The sequence below is a fragment of the Pygocentrus nattereri genome, chromosome 20 (assembly GCF_015220715.1).
Source record: "Pygocentrus nattereri isolate fPygNat1 chromosome 20, fPygNat1.pri, whole genome shotgun sequence".
NCBI classification, from domain to species: domain Eukaryota; kingdom Metazoa; phylum Chordata; class Actinopteri; order Characiformes; family Serrasalmidae; genus Pygocentrus; species Pygocentrus nattereri.
This window is the reverse complement of record NC_051230.1, coordinates 10,068,386-10,086,655: the sequence shown is the minus strand read 5'-3', so window position 1 is coordinate 10,086,655 and position 18,270 is coordinate 10,068,386. Positions and strand designations below refer to the sequence as shown.

At 43.8% G+C, this 18,270-nt stretch overlaps 2 protein-coding genes across 2 annotated transcripts; one reads left to right on the top strand and one right to left on the bottom strand.

Annotated features, from left to right (window-relative positions):
* Nucleotides 1–10,737: 10,737 nt before the first annotated feature.
* Nucleotides 10,738–13,944, top strand: LOC119261864 (uncharacterized protein K02A2.6-like). Its single transcript, XM_037531878.1, has one exon. It carries the CDS (start codon nt 10,738–10,740, stop codon nt 13,942–13,944), a length of 3,207 nt encoding a protein of 1,068 aa, XP_037387775.1.
* A 1,364-nt stretch (nt 13,945–15,308) lies between these two features.
* LOC108423568 (leukotriene B4 receptor 1-like) lies at nt 15,309–16,667 on the bottom strand. The gene has a single exon (XM_017690962.2). The coding sequence runs from the start codon at nt 16,665–16,667 to the stop codon at nt 15,780–15,782; it is 888 nt and encodes a 295-aa protein (XP_017546451.2). The 3' UTR covers nt 15,309–15,779.
* Nucleotides 16,668–18,270: the final 1,603 nt, after the last annotated feature.

Sequence of the window (18,270 nt, the reverse complement as noted above, 5' to 3'; positions counted from 1 at the left end):
TTGCTACAATTCAGTGCAATGCTGTTCAAATATTTCTAAAATCTGTAGCGTCACCCTTTCCATTCCATCTCCTCCCGAGATCATATATGACTCACATTCTGAGTGACGAAGCTATGAAGAGAGGTTGAGATACATGTCATCTGCCTCTCACCTTGTGTAATTGGTGGGTCCATCTACATTCTGTGTGAAACTGACCAATAGTGACTCTGGACATTATTATGAACTGACACATTATGTTGGAAAAGCTATTTGTTTTTCATTCAGTCGACATCAGAGACACATGGAATGGCATGCAAAGAATTTAGAACCACTGACGTTGCTGCAGCAATGAAGATAACAGAGCATCAAGAAAATGCCGTCAGACACCAGAGGGTTAATAATGGCAAACATGAAAAAAAAAACGTGTCCAAATGCTGAGGCACCCAGCGCAGGGCTGAAGCCACAGCAGTTTTCTGTGCTGGTGCTAAGGTGGGTTTGTTTTCTTCATCTATTTAATAAAGTTAACTTACTGAGTACCTGGTTAGAACAGGTATTAAGGTAAGAACCTTAATAGAGTTGGTCTCAGCCAAAGAATTTGCACATCATCTTTTCTGGAAGTCAAACAAGCTCATATTATCAATTACAAATGGAAGGAAAATGCAATGACTCACAAAAGGAGGTGAAAGGGTTAACTCTGCTCTAACTCTGCTCTAAGCAGACTTTGTAGCAAGCATAGCTACTGTCCTTGGCAGTTTTGCACAAACAACTTGCTCCTCTTATCGGGACAACATTCTGTCCAGAACCATTTGTTCTCTTTCGTAGGTAAGATTATTGTACACAGAGCAGAAGCCCCCCTCCTTTGGGCAGTTCCGGTGGTCCGTGAGTGTCAGCTTAGCATTTCATGACTGTTAGACAACTTATTTGGGTCCACCCTGTTTGCTTGTACGCAACAGGGCAGGACGTGTTTGTATAAAAGAAGGAGTGCCCTTCTTTCTTTGTGCAGAAGACTTAATAAACTCTTTGATTGATTAAGAGAGTCGTTCTGTCTTCCTGCACCGAGCGCTCCCGCTGCAACTGAGACTTTTCACAGGACAGGTGATCCACTCTCTGGTTCCTCTTCATGAACGGACCAAAAACGGCCGGTCCTTTCAAATGGTGACCCCGACGTGATCTCTTCACCCAGGTAAGTCCAATTAATCGTTTTTGGACCTCTACCTGGTTGTCGAGATCACCTGGGTGTTCAGAGCGAACCGACCCAGCCCTGTCGGGTGGACGGGAGTACGAGAGTGAGAGTAGAGAGGGTACATTTAAACCTAAGCGCTTAGTGGGAGACAGGGAACGTCCTATAGTGGAAACTCTCAGTACAGCTCTCACTGTATTTTTCCATACTGGGCACGTCGTTCCAACCAGAGCCGGAAGAGACACCGGCTGCATGGATGCGTAGATGTAATTTGGGTTTGTCCAACCTAGCTGGTTGGACCGAAGGTAATCCGCAAATACCCGCATACCCCAGGGAGGGCACTTTCGATGTGGGCTATTTGGGTTCCGCACATCGCATGATTAATGAGGGCATAGGGGATCCTGGATGAGACCTATCTTACATGAATGAAAGCTATAAATCGTGGTATGACGTGAAAAAGGTGTGGGGTGAACTGAAGAAACTCTCTTTATGTGTGTGAAGTTTGGTTTTACGCCATCTGCGCTCAGCCTTTCTGCATTCTCTCTTTTGGATCTGTGCTGCTACAGTGATGATATCAGCGGTACTTGTTTCCAAAACAAGCATGGACCCTGTGTCCAAATTATCTTTCCCATTCCAGTTCGTATCAGAAGCAGAAAGAACAAGGAGTTTAGGTCAGATACTGTGAATACATTCAACCTGCAGTATGTTGGAGGTAACTCACAGTCTTTGAAACAAAGTGCACAGGTTATTAAGTTAGCTCTACTGAATATCAGATCTCTTACAAATAAGTCTTATATAATTAATGATTTAATTACAACTCACAGGCTTGATTTCATGCTTTTAACAGAGACATTAAACTCATATAGTGCTGATATTGTGTTAACTGAGACGGCTCCACCAAACTTTAACTTTTTAAACGTTTCACGCACCGGCAAGAAAGGCGGAAGTAATGCTGTTTAATGATACTTTCCAATGCAAGCAGTTACCACTTGGTGATTTCACATCTTTTGAATATTTAGATGCGATTTTAAAGGGGGCACAAAGAATATTATTAGTAACTGTCTACAGACCTCCAAGGTACAATGCTAATTTTATTGATGACTTCACAGATATGTTATCTTTTATTTCTACTGAATTTGATCATTTTGTTATTGCTGGTGATTTTAACATTCATATTGATAATCACAAGGATAATTACGCCAAAGAACTCTATGATGTACTTGAATCTTTTGAACTTTCTCAGCATGTGACTGGAAGCACACATTGCCATGGTCACACTTTGGATGTGGTTATCTCAAAGGGTCTTAACATTTCAGCCTCTATTAAGGATGTTGCATTGTGTGATCACTACTGTGTATTTTTTTAAATGTGGACTTCAATCCACAGCAGTGCCAGGCAAGTTAGGTTTAAGAAAAGACAGATAAATAACAGGACAGCTGCACTTTTTGTTACCAAAATGTGCTCTTCACCTTGCTAACCATCTGAATCATGACCTTCCTGTGGTGTCTCTCAATGTATCTGGTGTTGATTATAATTTTCTCATTGATACCGGCGCCACGCTCTCTTCGCTATGAGGGGCCTTTATCATCTAGAATCACTAGCTCTGTGGGTATTACAGGACAGCCCTTCTCATCTCCGTATACGCCCCCACTTCAGGTTGTATGCGACGCAGTGCGATTTACTCATTCTTTCGTGTTCATGCCAGATTGTCCCTTTAACCCTATGGGGCGGGATTTAATGAGTAAACTTGGTCTATCCCTGTCCTTTTCTGGTTCGCGCATGACCGTGTCCACGGGAGATTTCAATCGCGATCTCAACATCGCCAATAAATCCTTTAAATCACCTGTGTCTGCTCTGCTGTCTGTCTCACATGCCACAGAGGTTCCTGAGCCTCTGCGTTCCATACCACACACTGTTTGGGCTGCACATAAGGATGATGTTGGCAGGATTGACTGTAAACCATATGAGGCTACTCTAAAAAGCCCCACTCCTGTTTTTGTTAAACAATACCCTTTGCCCGAGCACAAACTGTGTGGTATAGACTCTATTCTACAGAAACTTCTTTCTCTAGGTGTGGTCGTCCCATGTCAAAGTGCGTATAACACACCGATTAACCCAGTCCCCAAGCCGGACGGTTCTTGGCGATTCACTCAAGATTTTCGACGCCTTAATGACGCCATCGTGCCTATCGCCCCAATTGTGCCTGATGTCTTTTCGATATTGACCTCCATTCCGTGTCAACACGCATTTTTTACTGTTTTAGACGTTAGTTCTGCTTTTTTCAGCATTCCTGTTGAACCTGACACCCAGCCGATTTTTTCGGTTTTACTCATCGCCAACGCCAATACACGTGGTCTCGTTTGCCGCAAGGTTTCTGCGACTCGCCTGCGGCGTTCGCCGCGTCGCTCCGAGACCTCATTTCTGACCTTTCCCTCCCCGGGGGTGCTGTGCTCCTGCAGTATGCAGATGACCTTCTGATTTCGGCCCCTGACAGCTCCACGTGCACTGAGGCATCTAAACTGGTCCTCATGCGCTTGGCTACCCTGGGCTTCAAGGTTTCACTAAAGAAACTGCAGTTCTGCCTACCCCGGGTCCAATATCTGGGTCATGAACTATCTCAAGGTCAACGCCTCCTCTCCGCTGACCGAGTGTCATGCATCACGCAGCTTCCCAAGCCCGCCACCAAGCAGGCTATGATGTCTTTCCTCGGCCTCATCAATTACTGCAGACAGTGGATTCCTGACTGCTCCGCGCATGACAAAACACTGCGTGCCTCCTTCACTCACGAACAGGCCATGACTCATCGCCTCACATGGACTACAGCCATGAACTGTGTATATTCTGCTCTACTGTCCTCACTGCAGTCTGCACCAGCCTTGGGCCTGCCCAACTACGCTCTGCCATTTCACCTGTGGGTGTCGGAGTCGGGGGGGCACTGCTGCTGCGGTTCTGGCTCAGCCCCACGGGGGAGGTTTGCGCCCTTGCGCATATTATTCTAAAACATTGGACGTTACGGCCCGAGGCCTTCCGTCCTGTCTCCGAGCGGTCGCGGCGTGCGCACTAATGGTACAGGATGCTGAAAAAATCGTTCTAGGTCATGACTTGACCTTACACACCTCTCATCAGGTCTGTCAGCTCCTAAATAACTGTTCTACACAGCACTTGTCTGCTCAGCGGCGTGCAGGCTATGAGAACATTTTGTTGAACATCGAAAACCTCACTGTGCGTCCGCACTCCTCACTAGATACTGTCTCTTCCGCTTTAATGCGTTTACTTCTGTTACCACACGACGCCTCCAGTCCCACTCTAGACGTGCATGACTGCGAGACCCGTCTGGCCGGTGAAACTTCTATTCGTGTCTTCCACCCCGTTGCCTTCTGGCCTAGCATTTTATGTTGATGGATCATGTTCCCGAGCCATCATCGGATGGCTCAAGACCAAGATGTCACTATATACACGGACAGCCGTTACGCTTTCGCCGTAGTTCATGATTTTGGGGGAATCTGGCATCAACGCGGTTTCGTTACTACTGATAACAAACCCATTTCCCATGCGTCGCTTATCGAGGACCTGATCAGGGCTACCTTCCTGCCCTCCCGACTGGCCGTTGTTAAAGTTCGCGCTCACCAGCGTAGTAGCGACCCTGACTCTGTTGGTAACAATACCGCCGACTCTGCCGCAAAAAGCGGAGCTCTTCATGGCCCCACTTGCCCTTTTATGAATTCGGCTTCCTTCTCCTGTACTGCACTCACGGTTGACTTACTTCCTGGTCTTGATCTTGACTGTATTCAGGCCACCGCCTCGGACTCTGATATCAAGCATTGGCTGTCATCGGGCTACGATCCAGCCGTCAAACCGCTGCGTGACGCCCGCACATTGTGTTCTGTTCCTCGTTCCCGATTTTCATGGTATTTCGCATCGGGAATGAAGAGGGGTAAAGCGTGACATGTCCGAATTGTTTTGCATTCACAATTTGAACTCTGCCGTTGATCGCATATTAGACCGTTGTCTTACATGTGCACAGAATAACCCAAAACCGGCCGGACCGCACCAAGTTCTTCCTAAACCGGAAACACCTTTCCAAGAATGGCAAATCGATTTCACACACATGACGACTGTAGGGCCGTACAAATATTTACTGGTCTTAGTAGATAAATTTTTGGTTGGACAGAGGCGTTCCCATGCAATAAAGAAAATGCAAATACAGTTGTGACAAAACTCTGCCAAGAAATCATACCGCGTTACGGTGTCCCCTTAGGAATAGACTCTGACAAAGGCACACCGTTCACCTCCAAAGTCACACAGATGCTCGCGAAGCACCTGAGCATAGACTGGGCATTCCACATCCCCTATCACCCTCAATCCTCGGGTATGGTCGAAAGGGTTAATCGGACTATAAAAGGGTGGTTATGAAAGGCCATGCAGACGCAGAACACTACTAATTGGGTGAAGGTTTTACCTGTAGTTTTGGCCAAACTGCGGATGGCGCGCACAGACACTCTGGGTGGTCTGTCGCCGTATGAAATTGTCATGGGACGTCCGTTCCCCCTCCCATGGCGTCAGAAATCGGCTCTGGGGGGAACGACGGACTTGGATGTGTGTCGCAGCGAGTACACCGCAGGGTTGTTAACTGTTCTGAATGAATACTGGGAGAGGGTCAACCAAACTATCACAAACCCTCCCAAGGTCCCAACCCATGCTTTTAAGCCAGGCGATCAGGTATTGGTCAAGAAATTTGAGAGAAAGTGTTTTTCAGACTCCCCTTTCTCTGAACCCACTACTGTACTCGCTGTCACACGCACGGGGGTATTAACCGATCTTTTTCCACAGTGGATTCATGCCTCCAGATGTCAGTCAGCCCCGCAGTGATATATATACATGTTAGACGTCTAACTATTTTTGTTTCCTATCTCTAACCTGTCCTGTGTTACAGAAGTATGTTGCAACTAATATTAATCTTGTGCCTGGTGGAACGTGCTGGCGGATCCCCCATGGATAACGTTTTCTGGCAGAATGCTAACTGGACAGCCAAGCAGTACACCAATGACTCCTGCTACGTGTGTCACCTGATGCCCTCCAGTGTGAACAAGCACTCCATGGTCATGGCCCCTCAGGATCTCTCTGCTACTCTGCAGGCGGTAGCACACATCTGTCTGTCTCCTGACTGTTTGAATGTTACTCATTATGATTACCCTCACATTAATTATTCTCTTTCTTTATCACAGGATTTTTGTTCTAAAACTCGCAACACTACAGATCTTGCTACATGTTTGCAGTACATTCTTAAATATGTCCTTACTAACTCCTTACTAACTCCTTATTAACTACTTACTCCTTATTTTGCCATGGCTGTCCCCATTATCTGTATGGTTTTGCTGTTGTTGTGTTTGGGTCCTTGTTTTTCCAGATGCCTCATGGAAAGGGTCTACGCGCTGGCCTCTGCGATGTGACCCCCGCGGCCCGTATACCAGCCTCTCATCTCCAGCACCAACCATATGTATGTGTGTTCTCACGCACCACTGTAACTCGCCTGTTATGCCTCACCAGTTGGTGAGGCATAAAAGAGGGGAATGAAAGGGTTAACTCTGCTCTAACTCTGCTCTAAGCAGACTTTGTAGCAAGCATAGCTACTGTCCTTGGCAGTTTTGCACAAACAACTTGCTCCTCTTATCGGGACAACATTCTGTCCAGAACCATTTGTTCTCTTTCGTAGGTAAGATTATCGTACACAGAGCAGAAGCCCCCCTCCTTTGGGCAGTTCCGGTGGTCCGTGAGTGTCAGCTTAGCATTTCATGACTGTTAGACAACTTATTTGGGTCCACCCTGTTTGCTTGTACGCAACAGGGCAGGACGTGTTTGTATAAAAGAAGGAGTGCCCTTCTTTCTTTGTGCAGAAGACTTAATAAACTCTTTGATTGATTAAGAGAGTCGTTCTGTCTTCCTGCACCGAGCGCTCCCGCTGCAACTGAGACTTTTCACAGGACAGGTGATCCACTCTCTGGTTCCTCTTCATGAACGGACCAAAAACGGCCGGTCCTTTCAGGAGGAAAACAAGTGTGTTTGGAGAGCACACTGGTGTACCACACAGACCAAGCTGAGCATTTTATTTGTGGTATTTGTGGGTTTGGAGAAAACAAGACCAAAATGCAAGCTTACATGCTGAAAAGAAGCTAGCAACAGTTTTTAGCAGAGGAAAATGGAGGGGCTTCAGATGAGTCTGACTGGCTGGTGTTGCCAGGTGTTTGTAACCAATATGTTATTTTTTATAATTGTGCTTATGTGTGATTGGAAACCAGTGTATATTTGCAGCCAGATGTTGGGATAGTGGACAAATATTACAGAAAAATGTGCTGATATATGATGAAATATGTGAAATATTAAAGGTCACTATACATTTTAAACAAAAACACACAACAATTTTTGGCATCCCTGTTTTCAGCACTTTGCCCACCTTTATTTTGCCATAATGCTGGACGAGGAGGAATCTTCTCCTATAATAATGAATGAGGAGGGAGAAGAGGATATCATAATAGAAAAGATTCAAAATTTTTCATGAAACAGAAAAATCTAGGCATTGTTTTATTAGATACATGATACCACATTCAAAAAGAGATGGAGTAAATGAAAGCAGTTTGAAGAGGTTGTGAAAAATCACTAACTTGAATGAAATTTTTAACAGAGTGTCTCCATCTTACCAATTGCTGGTAATCAGTATGTTATGTGATTGCCTAGCAGCTGCCACGCGCTTTGCCATTTCCATGGCAGCACAAAGACATTAGATCAGAAGGTACTAGTACTAGAAGGCACTGTGTCATTAGTCATCAAACAGCAGAACTGCCCCTATAAGCACACAGGATGTCAGAAAACAGATACATTTTCCACTGTAGTGGAGGTTTAAGCAACATGTAGTAGTTGTTCAAATTGTGCAATTTCTTGCAACACAAATCTTTTCAGATGATATTTTATTCATTTTGGATTTGATGTTTAATACAACTATAAAACCAACATCATATGCATAAAATGTATTACAGGTTGCACAAAATTACTAGTATAGGATGCAAATAAAATTGATCCTAGAACAAAACCTTGTGGAACACCATAAAGGTCTTCAATAAAGGACCACTTTCTTGTATATTGTGTTATTTACCACAGGCCAATAATGTTTCAGTAAGGAGTATCTGTAGGGAAAACTAGTTCTCAATCATTTTTTTTCCAAATTTCATCGACACACTCAACAAAACCTAAACAAATGAACAACTAAATCAATATCATAATTAATCCTAAACAAAAGTATAAATAATTAAACAAACATATCCATAAGAATTCAATTAATTCATTTATAAATGCCATAAGTACAAAACAAGAAAGAAGGAATAAAATGCAGACCAAAACACTGATTTGAAACACACCAAAATACAAAATACAAATGCCTTGTATTTTTACAAAACAGTAAAAAAAAATGACAAAACAAACAGCATTGTTTGTTTAATGTCAGGTGCAGATACTTTAACATGAACCCATCACAAGCTGAGATATTCCTTCACTATGAATGACCTAAGTACTTTCTGTACTAGTTGCATGCTGTCTTATTGCTCGAGCAGAGAAGACGAGTATTAAAGAAATCATGAGTAGATTGCTTAATTAATAATGTAATTTGCTGTAACATTTTTCACTAGTAATCATGTGTAAGAGTGGGGAGTGAGGAGGCAGACGCATACGCTGAAATAAGCAACTTTTATTATGGGCAAATCCAGGGTCATGGTCAAAATGGTCCAGGTTCAGGTTCAAGCAGCTGATATGGAGAGCAGGAGGGACAGACATGACAAAATTAACACAAAACCTCAAACAAGAACCAAACACAATGAAAATACAATACAATACAATACAAAACAGCCAACACATCAAACACGATCAAACAAAGACCAGCACTACACTAAAGAAAAAACAGGGCTAACTGGGGTCAGGTGGGAAACAGGTGGTAACAATCTGGGATGGAGTCAGGCAACAAGGGGGCTGGACTGAACCAAAACAAATGCACATGGATGAAAAAGTAAACAAAAAGCACATAGACAGGACTGCCAATCATGACATGTTGATCACATCATACAGAATCAGACATTATTACTTAATTTGACAATTTAACAGCTAAACAGCTGTTTACAGTTCCATCAATGGTTTCCAAAAAGAATTTCAGATTTTGATTATGTGGTCCCCAAGACACTTTTTCTGCTTAGTCTCAGTCCATCCTAAATGGCCCAGAGAAGGCCGCAGCATTTCTGGATCCAATTTGTATACGGTTTCTTAGCATGATAGCATTTTAATTTGCATTTGAGGGTGCAGCTGTTATGTATGAACCTGAGAGATGTCCTACCAATACTTACCACCAGGGGGGCGGACCGCCACTAGGGTATAGGGATTCTAAATGTAACCATGGCTGAACACAGTTGAATAAACCAGTGAGTGATCCAGCAAGAAGTTGTCCTTCGTGCTCTGTGTGTCGAGTAATAATGTTTACTTAGTTACACTATAAGGGAGCAACATAACATAAATTGGCGACGAGTTGTGTATTTCGGAATAGTTCTCATCGACTGGCAGTGAACGTTTAGTCAGCTTTGAGTGAGTTTTAGACCGGAATGAACGCCCGCGTTCTAGCTAATGTGCTAATCAACTATGAGCCAACCATTATCGGACGCCTCGAGAACAGCTAGTGCTACGTCAACAGATTCAACGACACCAAGGGTTTCAAGTTCATCTACAGTACAAATAATCGCAGAAAGACGCATGATGGCTGGAATATATGGGCATATGGATGTTTTCGATGAGTCTGGTGAGCAATGGGCAACATATATTGAACGTTTTGAGCATTATGTGGTGGCTAATGACATTCCTGAGGCTAAGAAGGTTTCAGTACTCTTTAGTGTTATGGGACCTAAAACGTATGGACTGCTTCGTAGTTTAGTAGCTCCCGTGGCACCTGGCACCAAGACTTACGAGCAGGTTGTGACTGTGCTTAGAGATCACTTCACGCCGAAACCGCTTGTTATAGCCGAAAGGTTCAGGTTCCACAAGCGTAACCAGGGGGAAGGAGAAACGGTAGCGCAGTATGTAGCAGTGCTCAAAAAGCTATCAGAACACTGCGAGTTCGGAGGTTACCTTGAGGACGCTCTGAGAGACAGATTTGTTTGCGGATTAAAGTGCGAAGCTGTGCAGAAACGCCTTCTGACTGAGGACAAGCTCACGTTCAAGAGAGCAGTGGAACACGCAGTGTCAGCAGAAACAGCAACACGCGACGTACAGCAGTTAAGTCATTCCCTGAAAGTGAACGCTGTGTTTTTTGCAAGGTGAAACATGCCGCCGCTGTGGGAAGGGGAATCATAGTGATGATGACTGCTGGTACAAAGATCGCGAGTGTCACCAGTGCGGGAGGAAGGGCCACACGAAACGAATGTGCAGGAGTAAATCAAAATGCAGTCACGAAAGAGAACGTAAACACAAAGAGGGAAAGCCTGAACAGAAAAGCCATACACACAAACGCAGCGTGAAAGATAGGAAGAAAAATATTCATCACGTCGACGCGAATGAAGGTGAAAGTGAAGGGACGAAATCAGATGTATGCAGTGTCTCAGAAAGGGAAATATTCACGCATATCAGTAGTGCCAAAAGTCAATGGAAAGAAAATGGAGATGGAATTGGATACAGGGGCAGCAGTGTCATTGATTCCTTTTGAACTGTACCAGCGAAAGCTGCACAAACTTCCTCTGCAACCTACTGATATCATGCTAAAGACATACACAGGAGAGGCTTTGGCACCAGAAGGAGTCATTAAGGTGCAAGTGGCATTGGGCAAGCAACAGGCTGTCTTGCCACTGTATGTGGTAAAGGTGGATGCTCCACCATTATTTGGCAGGGAGTGGCTGAGAGCCATTCAACTGAATTGGAGAGACGTAAAGACTGTACATGTAATTGAGCACACACAGACAAACAGCTTAGAGATTGTGTTAAAGAGACACTCTGCTGTTTTCTCCGATCAGTTAGGCACCATGAAGGGAGTGAAAGCCCGGCTCACTCTCAGACCAAACAGTGTCCCCAAATTCTGCCCACCACGCAACGTGCCATATGCTCTCCGACCGCGAGTGGAAGCAGAGCTGAAACGCCTCACAGAGCTTGGTGTCATCTCACCTGTGGCGCATAGTGACTGGGCGACGCCAGTGGTGCCTGTGAACAAGAAGGACGGCACCGTGAGACTCTGCGGGGACTTCAAAGTCACCCTCAACCCAGCTCTCTGCATCGACAAGTACCCAATTCCACGTATTGAGGACTTGTTTGCTTCCCTCGCTGGAGGTCAACACTTCAGTAAGCTGGATCTTTCCAATGCATATCTGCAGATGGAAGTAGAAGAGAGCTCCAAGAAGTTGCTGACCATCTCAACACAGAAAGGACTCTTCTGTTTTAATCGTTTGCCGTTTGGGGTAGCGTCATCGCCCGCCTTGTTCCAGAAGGCCATGGACCAGGTACTCCTCGGGCTGCCACACACTCACTGCTACCTGGACGACATACTGGTGAGTGGTCCTGACAAGCAGACACACCTGAAAACCCTGGATGCAGTACTCAGCAGGCTAGAGGAATATGGCTTGCACCTCAAGCAAGAGAAATGTCTCTTCTTCCAGGAGTCCGTGGAATACCTGGGCCACATCATCGACGCTGCTGGGCTCCACAAGTCACCGGAGAAGGTACGCGCCGTCATAGACGCACCGGCACCAGGCGATGTGAGTCAACTGCGATCTTTCCTAGGAATGCTTAACTACTATGGACGCTTCATCCCTGACCTGGCCACTGTGCTTAAGCCGTTGAATGAACTGCTGAACAAGGAGAGAAAATGGCAGTGGACGTCAGCATGTGCATCGGCGTTCCAGAAAGCCAAAGCACTCCTGGTGGCACAAGAGGTGCTCACACACTTCAACCCTGAGCTGCCTCTCCGCCTTGCTTGCGACACTTCACCCTATGGGGTCGGAGCTGTTCTCTCTCATGTCATGCCAGATGGTGAAGAAAAACCCATCGCCTATGCATCCAGAACGCTCAGCAAAGCAGAACAAAACTACGCTCAGATCGAGAGGGAGGCATTAGCAATAGTCTTCGGAGTACGAAAGTTCCACCAGTATCTTTACGGCAATACATTCACTCTGCTCACCGACCATCGCCCGCTCACAACCATCCTCAGTCCAGTGAAAAGCACACCATCCATGGCTGCAGCTCGCATGCAACGCTGGGCGCTCCTGCTCTCTGCTCACAATTACACCATCGAGTACAGGAAAGGGGCCCTACATGCCAACGCTGATGGACTGTCGAGGTTACCGCTCCCTCATGCCCCCAGTGAGAAACAAGGTGCAGTGGAGGTGTTCTACACGTCACAGTTGGACACTTTACCAGTCAGCAACGCTGAGATCAAGCGTCATACCATGTCTGACTCCAACCTGTCCTGTGTCATGGAAATGGTCACCACTGGACGTTTTCCCACGGCAAAGGACGCAGGAGACGAGCTGTCACACTACCTCCAGCGCCGCCATGAGCTCACTGTGCAGCACGGATGCCTCATGTGGGGTTTGAGAGTGATTGTGCCACCCAAACTGCGCCCCCGGGTGCTGACAGAGCTACACTCAGCACACCCAGGTGTAGTGAGGATGAAGAGCTTAGCTCGTAGCTACGTTTGGTGGCCCGGCATCGACTCCCAGATCGAACACCAAGCAAAGTCATGCCACTCATGTCAACGAGTACAGAAAGACCCTGGCCTAGCACCCTTACATCCTTGGATGTGGCCATCCAGTCCCTGGGAACGGATACATGTGGACTTTGCCGGTCCATTTGAAGGGCACATGTACCTGGTCGTAGTGGACGCCCACTCCAAATGGCCCGAGATACACATCATGGATAGCACCACATCCAGCAAAACCATTCAAGTGCTTAGGGGACTTTTTAGTCGCTATGGCATTCCACACAGCCTTGTAAGCGACAACGGCCCTCAGTTCTGCTCTGAAGAATTCAGCACGTTTCTGAAAGCCAATGGAGTCAAACACATTCGCTCAGCACCGTACCATCCTGCCTCCAATGGCTTGGCAGAGCGCTTTGTGCAAACCTTCAAGCATGCTCTGAAATCTTCCAGAGGAACTACATCACTGCAACAGCGTCTAGATACGTTCCTCCTGACCTACCGCAACACCCCTCATGCAACAACCAGAGAAAGCCCTGCACTGCTATTCATTGGACGCAAGTTGCGTTCTCGACTGGATTTTCTGAAACCCAGTGTGGCTAGAGCAGTGCACCATTCGCAGGAGGATCAACAGCAGCGACGCTGGCTGCATTCCAAACAGAGACAGTTTGCAGTTGGCGAGCCAGTGCTCGTGCGTGATTATAGGAAGGGGGAGGATAAGTGGAGGCCAGCTGTGGTGATCGAGAAGACCGGACCAGTGTCCTACAGGGTAAATGTGGGAACACAAGGGGTCTGGAAGCGTCATGTGGACCAGTTGCTGACTCGGCCCGAGTCAGACCCACCAGAGACTGTGAGTTGTCCACTGTCACTACCACAGACAACCACACCTGGTACCACACCTGACCCAAGTACACCTCAACAGAAGGAGGATACTGATACCGTTCCACACGCAACACATACACCACCCAAGACACCACAGTCCACAGAAATAACACACACAGGTCGTTCTGAGACAACAGGGACTGTACGGCGATATCCTGTGAGGATCACACGTCCGCCAGTACGTTACGGAGATCAGTGAATTGTAAAAAAAAAAAAAAAAAAAAAAGTTGAAAGAATGTTCCAGAATGTTTGCCTTTGCAGAATGTTGTTTAATGGTTGAGTTTTGGGACTCTGTAGTGATTATAAGCCGTAATATACTCATCTATTTCTTGTTAATGTTATTGAGAAGTAAAGAAAGACATAATCTCAGGTAGTTTAAAGGAAATATACTGTGAGTTTCAGAAGAATGTTTTTGTTATGGACAGCGAATCTTAGTGGGGAGGAGATATGTTATGTATGAACCTGAGAGATGTCCTACCAATACTTACCACCAGGGGGGCGGACCGCCACTAGGGTATAGGGATTCTAAATGTAACCATGGCTGAACACAGTTGAATAAACCAGTGAGTGATCCAGCAAGAAGTTGTCCTTCGTGCTCTGTGTGTCGAGTAATAATGTTTACTTAGTTACACTATAAGGGAGCAACATAACAGCAGCGATAAATTGTGTTCACAGAAAATGTTTTTTGTTAGTGTTCCTGAGCCCAAGCAGTGATTTCCACTACTGCATTGTGTCTGTATTGTATCTCTTTTGGTTTTTGGCCTTGTCCTTTGTATTTCTCTGGATTCTCTCTATATTTTTTAAATATATGATGTACTCTAGATGATGCAGTCCCCAAGTTCTTTGCTCTTTTAAGTTGAAACTTTATTCTTGAATTGTTTGAATAGAGTGGTGAACCCCTCCCTATCTTTACTTCTGAAAGATTATTTTTATAGCCAATCAGGCTACCGACTTGTTACCAATTAACCTAATTAGTTGTTAGATGCTCCACTAGGTGTTTTTTTATTTATTTTTAGCATGACATAAATTACTTGTCTATTGTTGCACCTGTCCAAATGTTTTGAAACCTGTTGCTGGCATCAAATTCAAATTGAGTATATACTTTAAAAAAAAAACAATATTCTTTATGTATTCTTTGTCCATTAAATATAATGTAATTTAAATGATTTGCACATCATTGCATTCTGTTATTATTTACATTTTGCACATCGTTCCAACCTTTTTGGAAACAGGATTGTACATTAACATAGTCCTGTATGTGGACTTAGAGAAACTGATGTCTTATCCAGTCTGCAGGTTGAAGACATTTTCATGCTAGAGCCAAAGTACAGAGGTAATGTTTGTTCGGACTAAATACTAAATATTTTATGTAGTGAAATCAATTCTAAAATAAGAAAAAGTCCTTTTCAGTCAAATTACTCAATATGCTATTCCTTTAATCAACAAATACAATAGCATACCATGATGAGAATGAAACATGCATAGCCTTACACTGTTACATACTTTTAACTTTGAAAAATAGAAAAAATGTGAAATAGAAAAATAGTAAGATAACAACTTATTTACATGTGATATTTTCAGGTACTTACATTCAGTATGCACACATTAATACATTTTATTAATCTATTATTGTACATTACATGTATTAATTTCCTTTGTTTTGTGTTGTCAGCCAGACAAGAAGGCTTACACTGTGCTCATTCACCATTGTTTCACCATGAAAATACCCAGTCATGAGTGACAAAGAAGAAAATTTTATACATGTCTAGTTCCATGTTTTGAGTGTGGTGACTATTAACAAAATTATTTATGTAGATGATTGAAAAGAAAAGTAACCCTAGAACAGAACCCTGTGGAACAACTTAAGAGATTTTTAACTTTAACATTCATATTTTAAGTGTAGATCATGCTGTGATATAACTGTGCTATAAGAAATTTCTTTCATTTCCAGTTTGCACAAAAACAATTTACATTTCTTTATAAATGAAGTTCAGTATAAATGTCAAGGATACAAAAGAACAAAGAGTGAAGGACTTAAACACTTTCTGTCCCAGTTGCGCGCTGCCTTATAGCCCGAGCAGAGAAGGCGTATATGAAGGGGTTGACGCAGCTGTTGATGAAAGTCAGAGCTCCAGCAATGTCGTCTCCTGCTTCTGCAAACCTCAAAAGATGGTCATTTTTGAGTAACAATGCAACGATGAGCATAATGTTGTTGATATGAAGCGAAACCCAAAAAAAGAAGAAAGTCGCCACGGTTCTGGTCACAAGCCTTGTCATCCTGTGGCTGTTAAAGAAAGCTGACTGACTAACACTGCAGTGAAGACGGACATAGAAATAAACCAGGAGGGGGAACGGCACCACAAACATCAATATGGTCTCCAAAAGCAAAGTAGCCACCCTTTCTGTGTTATTTTGATAGTGTGCCCTGCAGTACAGCCGTCCATCCTTCTCCAACTTTACATGGCGCTGAACGAGAGAGTAACAAGCGAATACTCCACTCAGAATCCATATTCCACTCACAAGACCATTCTGTCCTCTTGCTCTGATCTTAGCCCATTTCTGAGGATGCAGTACTTGAATGTATCTCTGCACACTCAGTAAAGTCACACACAGCACGCTGCTGTAGAGGCTCCAGTAGACCACGTAGGAGAAGAACTTACACAAGCCCAAACCAAAGACCCAGTCATGAAGAAGAGCGTAGATCCACAACGGCAGTGGAAGTAGCGTCATTAGATCTGATATGGCCAGGCTCAGCATCAGCCTTGGAGTGAAACTGCCTCCCTTTAGCCACCCAGAAAGAAGCACCAGTACTGCAATATTTCCAGGGACCCCTAGCGCAAAGCACAGCCCCAGTACACTACTGGCGACCAGCGTTTCAGGTGAGAGAGGGGTTGAGCTGTTGGAAGAGTTGCCGTACTGCATGGTTTGTAGTTAGAAGCTACTAGCAGCCAGAATTAAGAAAAGTAAAAGAGGAAGTGACTAAAAATGAAAACAGACATATGGTTCATCAGACATAATGTGAGAACATTTCTGTAAGCTGAGATAGCAAAAGTGTTTTGAATGTGATCATTTCCTAAGAGCATGCTTAAAGTCACCAGTCCTAAATTACCCAAAGCATGATTAGCAAGAGTTTACTTCAGGCTGAGGTCAAAACAATAATCCCAGAAGTTCTTTTAACATTTATGATTTGCATTTATTGGTGGGTTGTGGATTGCCTATATACACTTGTTCAGTGTATTGGTGGTTAGTGATGTGTTTGCATACTTTGTATTGTTGGATCTTGGTTGGGTTATATAGTTGTTCAGTGTATTGTTGGATCTTGGTTTGGTTATATAGTTGTTCAGTGTATTGTTGGATCTTGGTTTGGTTATATAGTTGTTCATTGTATTGTTGGATCTTGGTTTGGTTATATAGTTGTTCAGTGTATTGTTGGATCTTGGTTTGGTTATATAGTTGTTCAGTGTATTGTTGGATCTTGGTTTGGTTATATAGTTGTTCAGTGTATTGTTGGATCTCGGTTTGGTTATATAGTTGTACAGTGTATTGTTGGATCTTGGTTTGGTTATATAGTTGTACAGTGTATTGTTGGATCTTGGTTTGGTTATATAGTTGTTCAGTGTATTGTTGGATCTTGGTTTGGTTATATAGTTGTTCAGTGTATTGTTGGATCTTGGTTTGGTTATATAGTTGTTCAGTGTATTGTTGGACCTTGGTTTGGTTATATAGTTGTTCAGTGTATTGTTGGATCTTGGTTTGGTTATATAGTTGTTCAGTGTATTGTTGGATCTTGGTTTGGTTATATAGTTGTACAGTGTATTGTTGGATCTTGGTTAGGTTATATAGTTGTACAGTGTATTGTTGGATCTTGGTTTGGTTATATAGTTGTACAGTGTATTGTTGGATCTTGGTTTGGTTATATAGTTGTACAGTGTATTGTTGGATCTTGGTTTGGTTATATAGTTGTTCAGTGTATTGTTGGATCTTGGTTTGGTTATATAGTTGTACAGTGTATTGTTGGATCTTGGTTTGGTTATATAGTTGTTCATTGTATTGTTGGATCTTGGTTTGGTTATATAGTTGTTCATTGTATTGTTGGACCTTGGTTTGGTTATATAGTTGTTCAGTGGATTGTTGGATCTTGGTTTGGTTATATAATTGTTCAGTGTATTGTTGGATCTTGGTTTGGTTATATAGTTGTTCAGTGAATTGTTGGATCTTGGTTTGGTTATATAGTTGTTCATTGTATTGTTGGATCTTGGTTTGGTTATATAGTTGTTCAGTGAATTGTTGGATCTTGGTTTGGTTATATAGTTGTTCAGTGAATTGTTGGATCTTGGTTTGGTTATATAGTTGTTCAGTGTATTGTTGGATCTTGTTTTGGTTATATAGTTGTTCAGTGTATTGTTGGATCTTGGTTTGGTTATATAGTTGTTCAGTGAATTGTTGGATCTTGATTTGGTTATATAGTTGTACAGTGTATTGTTGGATCTTGGTTTGGTTATATAGTTGTTCAGTGAATTGTTGG

Coding starts and splice junctions, on each gene's coding strand:
- LOC108423568 (XM_017690962.2), bottom strand. CDS start 16,667: ATGCAGTACGGCAACTCTTCCAACAGCTCAACCCCTCTCTCACCTGAA.
- LOC119261864 (XM_037531878.1), top strand. CDS start 10,738: ATGAAGGTGAAAGTGAAGGGACGAAATCAGATGTATGCAGTGTCTCAG.